Below are 14,369 nucleotides of genomic sequence, written 5' to 3' on the forward strand. Positions count from 1 at the left end.
GCATAATCATACATCTGCGGGATGGTGATGGTGAATGGGAGTGTAATTTTATGTATTTTATTAATAAATTAAATATATCCGTATTACATATCATAGAGTATATAAGTATTGACGACGCAGTTCACTTTTCTTGGTTCGTAACTAGGAAAATTGGCACAGAAAGTGCTTTGGCAATTTTTTTTCATCCAAGGCAAAAATTTTAATTGAACAATCGTTGATATATTTGTGTGTCATAGATCGATACAATTATTATTTTCATTTCGAAACAAATTTGTATATAATTAACATATTATTTAGTTATTAAATTAAATGAATATACGGCTCGCATGGAAGACTTGTATATGTACACGTTTTACGTATATATTATACATACATAAAAGTTCAAATGGTGAACGGTGACAAGATAGAAGCAATCGATTCAAAAAGTAGATTAGAGAGTAAGTACAATAAGCTATAACTTAAAACAAGTAGAATCAGTATTGAACACATCGTTAGAACATATTTTTATTGTGAGACAATAGCATTAACAATCATATGTATGCGCTTGTTCTAGATATGCGGGGTGCTTTATTATTTACATAGTGAAACACAATTGCTAAAAAAAGAAATGTAAATATCTCTGTGTTGTCTTTCAGCTTATAGCAGATCAAAACGTTATTACCGTGGTAAACGTAATTCATCAACAAATATGTTTTAACTAACGTTAGCGATTCTTGCAAAACTAAACGAATAACTAAGATATTAACATTTCATATCGTAGCAACGTTCATGCCGCACCTTATATATCTTTCATATAGAATGGTAGGATATGATGAGTTTAGATCAGTATATTAGTTATCAATCAACACATAGTAATTGTTCACAACATGTACGTACATATGTAAGATGAGATATATTGAATATAGATTTATTTCAAAGTTAAAATACAATGTAGAAATAGTTCACCATATTTCAATAAATTATTACCTTAACGTTTATATATATGTATATAGATATACAATAGAAAGTTCTAAATTTTGAGCCTTATAGCTCTCCCTGTTTTAGTTCCACGCAGAGTATGAGCATGTACACTACCATAAAACCGAAGCATACTGCAGCCATCATTAGAGTCCATCAGTTCTCCTCGGTTTCCTCCCGGAATAGATAAGTCATCCAATACACGAGGTTGAATAGGGCGAAGACCAGCGGGAACGTGATACGCGAAATGACATCGATGCGCTTAGACCGCGTGGGGAATTTCGACAGCCAAATTTTGCAGCAGTTGGGTCTAGCGGGTTGCATATGAATTTCACATTGTCGTACCTTCTCCATAGCCAACGGGTCCCCAGGATGCCGCACGAGCGGCTTCTGGAGAGTATAAAAAACTATCAGGTGTGTTTACCAATAAAGTGGGTATAGTATATTGTTATTCGATAAGCTGAAATGTTCACAACTGAAAAGACTAAAACATACATGAGTTTACTATAACATCTGAAGTCGATGATTCACTAGTGAAAATTAAAAATAAATATTATGTACAAAAATCCTTGAAATCCAACTGTGTTAAATAAAATATAATTTTAAGCTTTATATATTTTTATGAATATACCTTGAAAAAAATTAGAGTGCTAGTTATTAAAAATATCTTACTATAGTACTTCTTATACAAGCTTCCAGATTACATCTTCTGCCGATGATTTCTAAAGCACTTTTTCACATAAGTTAATTTTTAAAGGCGTTGTTTGAGACCAATTTTAAAGACGGTTTTTTATATCCGTTTTTGCTCCGATTACTTATTAACTTCCAGCTGTCTTTTCCAATAAAATCCAGTGTTCATTGTTTGAGTACATTTTAACTCTGTATCCCATTCATTCATATTTGAGATTTTTTGACGTACTTTTAAATTCAGTGGTAGCAAATCGTAGGTTTCAGTCCTTACATAAGTTTAAAAAGGGTTAACACCACGCGCTTCTGTCCCACTACATCACTGTTATCATCACAATCAAAATAAATGTGATTCTAAAATAATTGATATTCTACATACAAAAATACATCAAGGATTTTCAGTGTATAATATTTATATAAATAAATAAATATTTATTTATATACATATGTATATAAAAATCAACCAAAAATATAACATAAAATATTTCTTACATTACACAAACATTATTTTATGTGTTGAAATTTCATATGATCAAAATATTGTTATAATCAAAATTTATATTTTATAAAAATACTCATTTCAGAAAAATAATTCATTGTATTGTATTCATCACTGTATGTGTATGTATGTATATACGGTTTTCTTCATCACCCAATATAATATAAAGTATATGCAAGTATAACATATGCAGAAGAAGTGGCTAAAAATCCTACACAAGAGAAAAAAATGTATAACATATTCTGAACATACAATATATAAAATGTTTAAAATAGTATGTATATGGATGAATATATCATTTGCCCTGCGTCTTTACAAGCTGTGGAAACGCCGCTTTCCTTACTCTATTTTTCAATTATTACAAGAAAATATTAAAATTTAATTTTATATTTTTAAGTTTACGATCACAAAGGTAACTATAACACTCGAAATATATTGTTTTTGTGTATTACTGTACGTCATATTCGAATATATGTATATATGTGAAAAAATATTAGGAAGACAGATGTTATGTATGTGTATCAGTGGCGTGCCGTCCATAGATGCGGTAGATTCAAAACGCCACCAGCATGAACGGTTGATGGCGAGCGACTCAGCCGATCACGTGATCGTGTTTATATTCGCTCGAGTTTATAGTCGATATGCTAGTACCCACTAGTATAGCCGACGACCGAAACTATGCGAAAAAATTATTACCTGATAGTAACCGCTCTAACTCGGGACTTCGGGAATAAACGCCTAATAAAAACAAGACGTTAATAAAGTTACTGTTGTTTCTGAAGTATTTCAAAATTTTCGAATTTAAAGTATTAATCGAGTAATTTTCAAAATACTCGATTAAATTAATTTATAGATAGTAAGGAAGAAAAACAATTGTAGATAGTAAGGAAGAATAGCAAAGATTAGACAAATAATGTGTCGTTTATACATGTTTACGTGTTCTCTTTCATGTTTTAGAAATATTTGTTATAATTGTATGTGTATGTACGACAGTGAAATTAAGTCCCTTAATAAATGTATGTGAATTATAATGGTTCAAAAAAATATTTTTATAAAATGAGCAATTTATATTCACACTGATAGTCGCAAAGGTCTGATCATATATTTTCGTTGAGAAACAGTCAACACGATCTTTTACAGCACCGCACCCATTCTATAATATATGGAAACGCCATCAAAAATAAAGTAACTCGAAAAGAAAATAGCATATGTAGTACTGCAAGAACTTAAAGAGTCTACGTCGTAATGTGATGGTGAAGCGCTGTAAACGTTTTAAAGATTTATACTATACCGTGTCTGGGCTCACCATTGCAAATGTTGTATTACTGTCGGTGTCCATGAGGTCGGATGCGGCGTCCATGCTCTGAGCGTTCTCCATCTCTCTCCGTTTCTTTTTCATGTTCTCTCGGTGCATATCCGATCTAGAGGCGTAGTTCACTAGCGCAAACTCTAGTAATGCACCGAACACGAACGTTAGACATACTCCAGTCCAAACGTCGATGGCTTTGGTGTAAGAGACGGGAGGCAGCGAGGCGTTTATGCCGGAAGTCTGAGTGGCCATTGTCAAGAGCGTGGTGACTCCTGAACAGTTTGATAATTGATGAGGCACAGATTTAATATGTATTGTTATTGTGAAATGGAGAGTTAGCTTACCTAGTGATACGCGAGCAGGAACTGCTCCTTGGTCCAACCAGAACGATACCCAAGAGACGATAACCAGCATGCAGCAAGGAATATAGATTTGGATCAAGTAGTAACTGAACTCTCGTTTGAACAGAAGGTCAACTTTAAGGCAACTGTATTCACCTGTAATAAATAAATTATTGTAGAGCAGCATTATTCAACTAGGTTTTGCGTGTTGTGAAATCAACAGTTATTTTTATGATTAAAAAAAATGATTAATATAGTACACCAAAATCAATTAATCTCAACTGTGATGAGCTGTGAACTTTATTTAATCGTCTTTATGAAAATCTACGATAAGTTGATCGACGAGCAATTGATCTCCTCGTCGACCGACCACAAAAGTCAGCGAGTATCAGGTCTCGACCACATGGACCACAACGCTTCTCACATTAATCAACCTCAAAATAAGATATCCGTTCTGCAAATTCCTATTTTGAAGGAGATTAATTTAAATTTGATCTAAGCTAATTACTTTATTCATAATAAAAATTTTCACCGTACTTTTTGAGCACACCTTGTATGATAATAAAACTGTGTTACGGCTTGATATGATTTTAATTTTATAAATTACTAGTAAATATTATTAGCACTTACCAGTGTTGGTTTTGCTGTTGCAATAATCAGTTAAAAACTTTTCAAGCGTGAAGCGTGGTAGGTGTAAATTTTTGACGACTTGCACAGGATCACCTTCTTTCCACAAAAACACCAAATCATCTGTAGTCCATCCATCTGTAACCAAATACATTAGCTTCCTTTGTATACATTGATTCTTTTTTAGCTCATTTTACTTACAACTGGCCATTCGAAGCGAGCACACTTGTCTATCCAAAGGATATAGCTTCAAGTTCATAGGACATGCTAGAGTCAGTGATATACGGATACTATACAGTACAGATCCATACGGGAAAATTCTAATGTACACATTTGGCATGATTATATTGTGAAAGTGACCTTCCTTCTCGTTGGAAAAGAACAAATCGGGCATCCATACTCGACTTGCCTCTGTGAGGGTTAGGTATTTCAATCGACCTGTAATTGTAAATCAATGTGAGTATTTGCAGATACTTTTTTTGATTTGTACAGTAAAGTATAAACCTCCAAAATCGTTAAATTTTAACCGCTCGTCTGTCCATTGCTCTCTAAACGTTAGCTGGACACTATATTCCTGAAAAATATAAATATAATAAGAATCTTGTCTATTGACTTATACATATTTTATTATTAGTGGTTAAAATAATGAAAAAATTATGTATTATTCATATAGCTGTAAAATGTTGATGAGTTTTTACAGTGTTTAATGAGTGTGTGTTTTGCGTGTATTATGTACATTTTGTTCACATACATTTTACTTGAATGTATGTTAATTAGTTATTATTTATTTTATATTATTAAGGCAAAGCAGCTTATAAAAGTATATATGCGTTTTGTTCATTTATAGAATGACTTTCATAACCTATAGTATATAAATTCCATTAATATTATAGTATATTATATTAAAAAATAAATAAAAAAATATAAGAATAAATAAAGATGAAAATGAACGTTTTCTATGAATGAACATCTTATTTTTTATATATAAATTTACAGCTATATTTGATGTTATTGATATAAAATATAAAAATGATGCGTGTCTAAGTATTCTGATATGAAAATCTCAATTTAATGCTTGAAATATATTTTTATTGATTTATAAGATTTACAACACTGAATTGAGAGCAATCTAAGTTGATGATTTGTAATGTATCACTTATTCGACATAGTTAGAATGTGTATTGTGTCGATTTATTCAGTTGATTATTTATATTATAATTTTTTAATAGTTCTTGTATTAAATAAAACATAAAAAAGTAGTAATAAATTAATGTAATCAATAAAACAAATGAAATTAATTAATTTAAAGTAACACATTAAAAAAAAGCTATAACAAAGCCACAATTCACCATGCATAATAATAGTAACAGGCACATTACCAAACACTGGCAAGATGCAGCAACATCAAACAGCCAACAATAATTCCGGATGCTCTCCATTTATGTATTATATCATATATTGCACGTATAATCTTATAATTGTATAAGTGTGAAGGTATCAATTGAATGATTACAACACATACTGTTTTATTGATTGTTTAAAAAAAATAATAGGATCATTCATTTTGATACCATCAGTCTAAAATATCCATACTGAGTGAAGATTTATATATTTTACAATATTTATTTTTATCTGCATCGATTAACATTTATTTATAAATTTATATATATACATCTTACTCAGTAGATCAAGTAAGAGTAAAAGAGTATATATAAGTAGTACATACTTGGTAAAGAAGTAGTTTCAGGTTAATAGATATAGATTTACAAAAAAGATCAAAATTGTTTCTCACTATGTATTGATTGAAACATAAGTAACATTTTTGATCTTTAAGAGATATTTATGAAAAAATAAAATAAAAATATATATAAATTACCCATCATGCTTGCTCAATCTCGATGATGGAGATTTTGCCTTTACATCTTCATTCAGTTACGTATTATACCGAGTGCTTTAGATATCCTATGTAAACAAAACATTTACCTCGTGAAATAAGACGGGGTTAGTTGCCCCAGTTTATATCTGCGGGTGACAATCGATTTAATTTCTTACAACCACATAAAATGTTAATACACAAAGCTTGGCAGTCAACATACACCATATTCAATATACAATAATAACATTCGGTGTCTGTCCCTAAGTCAATCGTGGTTCAAATGTCTCGCTTTACGATAAGTACTACATAATATATAATTGTTGATTTGATATGTTTAGCTAAAGTACCGTTAAATATAGACATTTACAACCATAATTTTCGGGATCTAACAATTAAACTTATAGTTAATTTTTTTGCATCACGTTAATATTTATGATTATGTTAATTACTCGCTCAGATAATAAATGTACTTTATAGTAGTAATGAACGGTTAAAAATGATGATAAAGATTGTTATTACACCATTGATGAAATGTTGCGTATGAAATTTGTTATGAATTTTAAGAAAAAGAGACGCTGAAGTATAATGAATTTTTGTGTTGTTAGATACCAAATTCGGCCAATATACTTATGTCGATGTTCATATTATATAATAAATACAACACCTGGAATCAATATCTTATGTAATGATTAGAAAAAACTGTGTATTAACGTCATATGTATTAAATTAAATTATATTTTAAGAAATATCATTTGACGATATATCTAAACTATTTTTACTTGTGTTTTATTATTTTTCTAAAATAAAAATATAAAACAATATAAGCAAGTAATCTTCCGATTATGTGACATTTTTTGGTAAGAATGATCTATTTTAAAATATATTTACATTTATGTATAGATAAGTAAACATGTTTTATATTGATTCTAGATGTCACGAAAGATATAAAACAAATTATTTCAGATTCAGTTCTATTTACATATCGATGTTAATAAAAAAACACTGCAGTAAATATTTATTGATGAAGATTTTATGGGTTGAATTGTAATATTGTAATATATGTGTTTTAATCCGAGGAAATTCCTAAAACATTACATTTTATCTTTACCGAAACTACGCCATTACCCAGAAAGCACCCCTCCCTCCATTCCGGGAGTTTTGAAGAGACATGGTAATACCACCTCTTTTAAAAAACCTACTTTTTTCAAAGCCTTGAATTTAATAAAGTAAGTCGCAAAAACTCAAAAGGAAGATGGACCTTCGGACGGTAGACAGAAAAGAGTTTATTCTCATTTGGCTTTCTTTGAATTGCTTGTGCCTTTGGTTCTGAAAGGCTCACTCTTTTATATTTGTTCTAGTAAAATAGATTTGTGTGGGGATGGTTCTGATTTTATGGATCATAGTTAAACTGGTGTTAGGCACAATTTGCTAATAACAAAGCAAACATGCACTTGGCGTTCTTAGCTTATTATCAAATTGTTGGTGCTTAAGAATTTAAACAGTCATCCAAATGGTTTCGTTGGTCCTTCGAATCACCGTTATGATGACATTCTCATGAGTGTCAAGGTCGCACAATAACATAAAAAACGGCAAATTATATTTGAAAAGAAAAGTTAAATTTTAGACCTTTCAAGCCAGATATATATAGCATAGAAATGCGCCAGTTTCAACATCTCTTTTAGTATGGATATATAATTTGTTTTTAGAACAGATTAGTCGAAAAAGTCTCGAAAAGGAACGTTGTGAGACATGAGACCTCAGATGTACGGAACAGGCGCATACGGTGAGATACTTTCCCTTTCGCTCACTCTCGTCACTTAACATAAGGTAAAGTATCTCACCGTACGCGCCTGGTACGGAGCCAACGTTTTCTTAGCGTATTCCAGGAATATGAGAGCAGCTAAGATGATCTGATGTGGAGGTTACAAAAATATCGTTCCTTCAGCAACGTGGAGCTGAAGAAGAGACTGCGTCCCGCAGCCTGCGGTGGCAGCGCCTATGCGATTCTCCGCTCCATGTGGATTCCACTAAGAAATGCTGAATCTTAGTGGAATAGTGTAAATTTGTGTGTGTAAAGACATCAAAAAAATAATTAGTCGATCTGAGACCAAACACCCAGAGCATTCATATACATGCATTAAATTACAGTTGTTTAAAAAATTATTAAAAATAAGAGGTATACAGTTTTCTTAAGTTTAATACATCAATAACTTGAGCGAATTTGCTATCTAATAACACATCTATAAGTATACAGATTTATTTTGTGAATATGTAAAATAGTGAATTTTTTTATCAATTGCCGTAGTTTTAATTCAATAAGAGTTTATATTTATATAATATTTATAAAAATAAGTTAAGATGTAATTTTGTATATATTTAGGCAAACTTTTTCAACAAAAATGTTTTGGTTTTGTGTAGTATATAGTGCATTTGAAGAAAGCCTATCTAGATTGTCAAGTGTAAAATATTAATTTCAAGGAGTGAAGTATATTAAAGTCCTTTTGTGCTGTATATAACATAATAATATATTTATAACATTAGCTTTACGTGATTTTAAGCAAGTATCTTACTGATTTTCCTCGACTCAATGGGAATTTGATTCAGTTTCTGTATAAAATACATATAGTGTGACTTAACCAATGTCGAGTGGAAATGAAAATATCAATATCTGAAGTTATATTCAAATGTAATGTAATAATAAAATATATAATCTGTTATAGATTATCAATATTTCCATATCCACTTTATTAAAGCAATACATAAAAACATTTAAAATCCATCACGATTGAAGTTTTTTATACACATATTCAAGCGACTGTGCTTTCATCAGTTAATGTGAAACTGTGTTCTTATATAGTCTCGTGTTAATATATATCGAACACGTATGTAAAGCAACATTTGCCGTTCAATCCAAACGCTGTTATAATATATTTAACAAAATTACGAAAAAATTAAATTAAACAATGGGTTAATTATGATGATCATGCAGGGGTAACATTTTCGATGCTTGAGTGTTTAACTTAATTTTTTAGTTATAATTTTGCGAGACTTGTGCGTGAAGGACGTTACGGCAAGTTAGTACAAAACGAAACTGTACATACAATGATAAGACTGACAATTATCTGTATATAAAGATTAGTATCCAATATCCAATGTTATTAGTATAAGCATTAGAACACGTGATGACGTGCGGCATCAATGGCAGCACTCACCATTTTGTAATCATCGATTTTGCTGATGGAACGGAGGAAGAAGTTGACCCGAACAACAGTTGGATCGTCGCCTTTTAACAAAAATAAATTGCTAATCAATGTGTGAATGAGCATAAGTCAATTGAAGACCCCGCGGCAAGAACTAGTTAGTCGAAGATACTATGTGTGAGAACATATGTTTATTATTTTATAGATTAAATATATTTAGAAGAAGAGAGAAGAACATCTTAATGGGTTAAGATTTTTAAAGCTCGGATTTAAAACTAACTATTTTTTTTATATAAAAATATATAATAAGTACAACATATATATAATATAACTTCAATCCGTAAGACTACTCTTTTCACCATATAAATCTTACATTTTATATATGCTATTTCAAATACAATTATAAAAACAAAAAAATTGCGCTATGATCAAACATTAGTTGATAGTTTGGTTAATGGAACGTACATGTAATTAGCTAGCTGCGGTACCTCACGATAGTGAGGGACCGACCGAATAAATACTCTTAAGTGATTTTACATACATGTAGTATACTTCTAAGTGTGTTTATTAAACATGTTTTTAATTAAAAATATAAACGCTTAAAATATAAAAAAATATTTTTCTTCTTCTACTTTTAATTAATATTATTATTGCCATTAAACATGTTCTTGCTATGGGGTCTTCAATTAACAACAACTTCATCGCTTCAAATAAATACTGGTGTTCCAAAACGACCACTGCCCGTTGATACTGTCTTCCTTTGGTTGGAGCTAGAAATGTATATCGTAAAACTCTAAAGTAATTAAGGTAACTAAAAATATGCATAGCACGTAATCTATAAGGATTTATATTGACGATTTTTATGTGTTTATATAACAATTATTTTTATACATTCATAACCTTTTGTAACGACATATAGACATTGGTTCAAATTTGAAATTGTTCAACCGACAAATTTCAAAGAGCAAATGATGCAAACTAATGCGATGATGATGATAATGATAATGAAAGATAAACAAATTAGTCTGAAGATATTTTTTTTGCTAAAGTATTCTCGCATTATCGAATAGCTATTATTTTCTCTCTACACATTTATATTTATAATGTAATATATAATAAGAGTCCAAAAACACAACAGAATGAAAAAAAAAACAGCCAATAAATATTTATAAGCATCTTCAGCCAAAAACCGGTGTGAGATATGTCACCTCTCTCAGCACCGACTTTGTTAACTTTCAGTTTGTCTTACTTATATATGTATGTATATGTAAAAGATTTACTTTTGAAAATATAATAACTATAATAAACACAATTAAAAATAATTAAACTACAAGATTGCCAGAATTCGAATCACAACAGGAACAAGAAAAGCACACCCATCAGCACGTTGGTAGTGTCAGGTGATATTGAAATGGAAAAAAGTATAAAAATAAATTAAAATTATAAAGTAATGCAATTTTAATTTTTTTTTTATTATTTTACGCACGATGATTCCAATCGCTTATTTAAATATAAAAATGATAATGAACATTTATGCTATGATGTAAATTTTGATATGAATTCTTCATTCAAACTCAAAAAAAATGATTGTGATATATTTAAATAGACGATAAAGTGGAATTGGTTTTCACAAACAATCATAAAAATGAAATAATAAATTTATGAATAAATAATAAAATAATAACATAACTACTTAGTAATTATTCTAGACACTTTATAAGAAGTCCACATGTAAACAAAACGTATCAAAAATACTATAATATAATGTAATACATATTAGAAAAATCTATTTATTTGCTTTGTCAATAACACGTCACGAATAAGAAATTGTATTTTTATCATTGAAAGGCAGGAAAAGGATTCGATACTCATCTTATATTATCATTGCCTTAAAAGAGCAAAATCAGGCTCGTTCCTTGTGCGTTAGACATTCACAAATTCAACAGTGGATACTCATTGCAGACATATAATATAAATACTTTACAACAGTGAATGTGCGATTTTCAACGTAGACGGAACTCGCCCATATAAACGAAACTTGTAATAATTAACATACATGCAAATAACATTGCTGTTTTTCTTCTCCAAATTTATATGATTTCAATGCCTGAACAGCAAATAGTATACATGTATGCGTAGTGTTTTCCGTTGTGTACGAACAAAATTTATTTTATTTGTGGAATTATTGGAGAATAGTCATTGTGCGAGATGTAGACGCCTCTTTACCCAGAACAGGGCGGAGGAAACTTACCATAGTGACGTCATCGATCTTTGAGATACTTCTCACAAAAATGTTGACGCGGACTTTAGCAGGGCCATCTGTATTGTGGTCATCGGAAAAAACAAAGAAAAGGTTTATTGCATATTGATTTCAACAAAAAAAACCCTCTTGAATCATAAAGAGTTGATCTCTATATTCGTGTTTCACTTTCCAATATAAAGATATGTTCACGAATATTGCTACAACCTTTTTATATATTTTTTTATTGTAAATCTTTCGTTGCAACATCACAAGCACTAGACTAACGTGTTACAACGACTACAAAAACATTTAATTATTCATCACGATATTATAATTAGAATTATTATTATTATAATAATAATCACAAACAATAAAATTTGTATAAAGAATTTGAACCAAGATTTTTCAGATATTAGTCACTGACTTATACCTCTATCTATCGTGCTAGTTATTATATGTTAAATTAAAAATTGAAACGTTTTATTGCATTATTATTGCTTTAATAGACTAGATAAAGATAAGATAACTCAGTGTATTTATGCATAAATATATCGTCAATTTTTATTTTAAAATTTACTGCATATATTATAATTTATTGTATGACATGCTTTTGCTTAAAAATTATATGTTGAAAAAGAATTTTAAATTATACATTAAATGTAAGAACAATATTTTTTTTAACGCATAAGCATCACTTGTACCGGTACGTGTAAGTACACAGGGAAGTATTGATTTGCTGTTTTCAAGGTACAATTGTCAAGATTCGCCTGTTATACTTATTTTTTTAAAGAAGTATTCTGTGGATATTGTTAATAAATTTTGTTCCTGTGCTGTGAGCTTTTGAACAAAAAAAATTGTATTTAAAAGTTTCACTTAAGTTAGATAATTACACAGCTATTGTTATTTATTATAAACACTACTATACAAAAAAAATTAGTACTTAATATCAGCATTTAATTGAACATATACATCGAGTTATCGTATCTTTGTGGCAAAATAAAAAATAGAGTTGCTGCCAAGTGTAATGAGCAGGTGCGTGCGGTGCGCATGTAACGCACGCCCTTATCTCTCGCTCACTCTCGTCGGTAAATACGCGAGTGAGCGAAAGGGAATGTATTTCACCGTACGCGCCTGGTAATATTATGATAGTAAATCGTAAAAAAATATAAAATTTTGCCAAAAAACAAAAATTACAGCAATTGATTTTTTATTTTATTAAAAAATCATAAATAATTTCATCAGCAATAACTTTGCTTTAAATAAATAAAATATGTACTATGTATTAAACTTTATTATAATCGAAAGCAAAATTGTAATTAAAAATATATTATTATTAGTTTAAAATTATTATGAATAATATCTGAAATCAGCATTAAATTGTATATATCATTGAGTTATCGTATCGTTGTATCAAAATAATGACATTATCTAATTTAAAAATTCATAATTAAATTTCAACAGTAATAACTATGCAATTTTATTATTGCTATGATAAATTGTGATATTTAGTATATATTACATCTATTTAAAGCATGCTTATTACTGTTGAAATTTAATTATGAATTTTTTAATAAGATAATGTCATTATTTTTAATACAGTAGTAGTATTTTTAAAGCATTAACAATAATACTTTAAATGAATATTGAATTGTCAAAAAGAAAAAAAATTGCAACCTAATTTAATTAAGCTTTTAACATATTTTATGGTTAGAATTATAATTACAAAATAACTAAAAAAATATGTATTGAAAATGATTATTTATTTTAGCATAATACATTTTTTTTAACGTTATCTAATTTAGTAATATATATTAATAATATTTAACAGTAATAATTCTGCTGTAAATGAATGCAATATGTACTATGTATCAAGTTTTATCATAATTGATAGCAAAAACGCAAATAATTTTTTTTATAGTCATTAAAAAACATAATCAATGATACCTAAAAAAAAGCATATACTACATAAAAGTATTTTGTAGCAAAATAAAAATAGAATTACTGTTTAATGTAACTATTTTATATCTTTTACAAGTTTTTGTCTTATTTTATAGTTAAAATCAAAGTCACAAAATAACTATAAAAACATGTATTGCAAATGATTTTTTATTGCAGTACAATAATTTCTATAAATAAAAATCATGAGCTATGATTTATATAAAATTTGCGTGTCACTAAAATGTCACTAAAAATTGTGAAAAAACCCATATATTATTGTAGCAATATTCGTGTCTTATCTTTATATAATTTTATCAAATAAATGTTATTTGTAAAATTATTTTTGGGTAAATTATACGGATTTTTGAGCATTATCAATTTTATAAAATAATTTTGAATCTGCTAAGTTGAACTTAAAGTTTTTTAGTTAGTGTTTTAATCTTAATTAATAATTGATGATCGTTGCTGAAAAAAAGTAACAATCACAAAAATGTTATTTATAAAAAAAAAATACATACACAAGTATACATACTATATACAGTAGTACATAAACCTTTTTTTATTGTAACTTACTATTCGATAAAAGATGAAAACGACGTTGGACCGCACGTAAGTGAATAAGAAAATTTCTTACCTATTGCAATCGATGAAAACCGTTTAGAATCTGTAAAATATTATATCTAGCAAAGACGG

General features: G+C 29.0%; 1 protein-coding gene across 8 annotated transcripts in view; it reads right to left on the reverse strand.

Annotated features, from left to right (window-relative positions):
* Window positions 1-501: 501 nt before the first annotated feature.
* Window positions 502-14,369, reverse strand: part of GluClalpha (glycine receptor alpha 1) — a 52,839-nt gene continuing 38,971 nt past the window's right edge. Inside the window, exons 4-10 of one of the 8 annotated variants that reach the window (XM_088192071.1) lie at window positions 9,509-9,579; window positions 4,925-4,994; window positions 4,622-4,858; window positions 4,424-4,558; window positions 3,797-3,949; window positions 3,450-3,724; window positions 502-1,302 (exon numbers count right to left, since the gene is read on the reverse strand). In XM_088192071.1, coding sequence (XP_088048197.1) covers window positions 1,114-1,302; window positions 3,450-3,724; window positions 3,797-3,949; window positions 4,424-4,558; window positions 4,622-4,858; window positions 4,925-4,994; window positions 9,509-9,579 — 1,130 coding nt within the window. In that variant the 3' untranslated portion in view covers window positions 502-1,113. Of the gene's footprint in view, window positions 1,348-3,434; window positions 3,725-3,796; window positions 3,950-4,423; window positions 4,559-4,621; window positions 4,859-4,924; window positions 4,995-9,508; window positions 9,580-11,747; window positions 11,816-14,369 lie in introns of all 8 variants that reach the window. The other 7 variants (XM_088192070.1, XM_088192068.1, XM_088192066.1 and 4 more) reach the window with 7 other exon arrangements.

Source organism: Plectrocnemia conspersa, unplaced genomic scaffold (assembly GCF_051122295.1).
Source record: "Plectrocnemia conspersa isolate PC_06_02 unplaced genomic scaffold, ASM5112229v1 ptg000009l, whole genome shotgun sequence".
In the NCBI taxonomy this organism is placed as follows: domain Eukaryota; kingdom Metazoa; phylum Arthropoda; class Insecta; order Trichoptera; family Polycentropodidae; genus Plectrocnemia; species Plectrocnemia conspersa.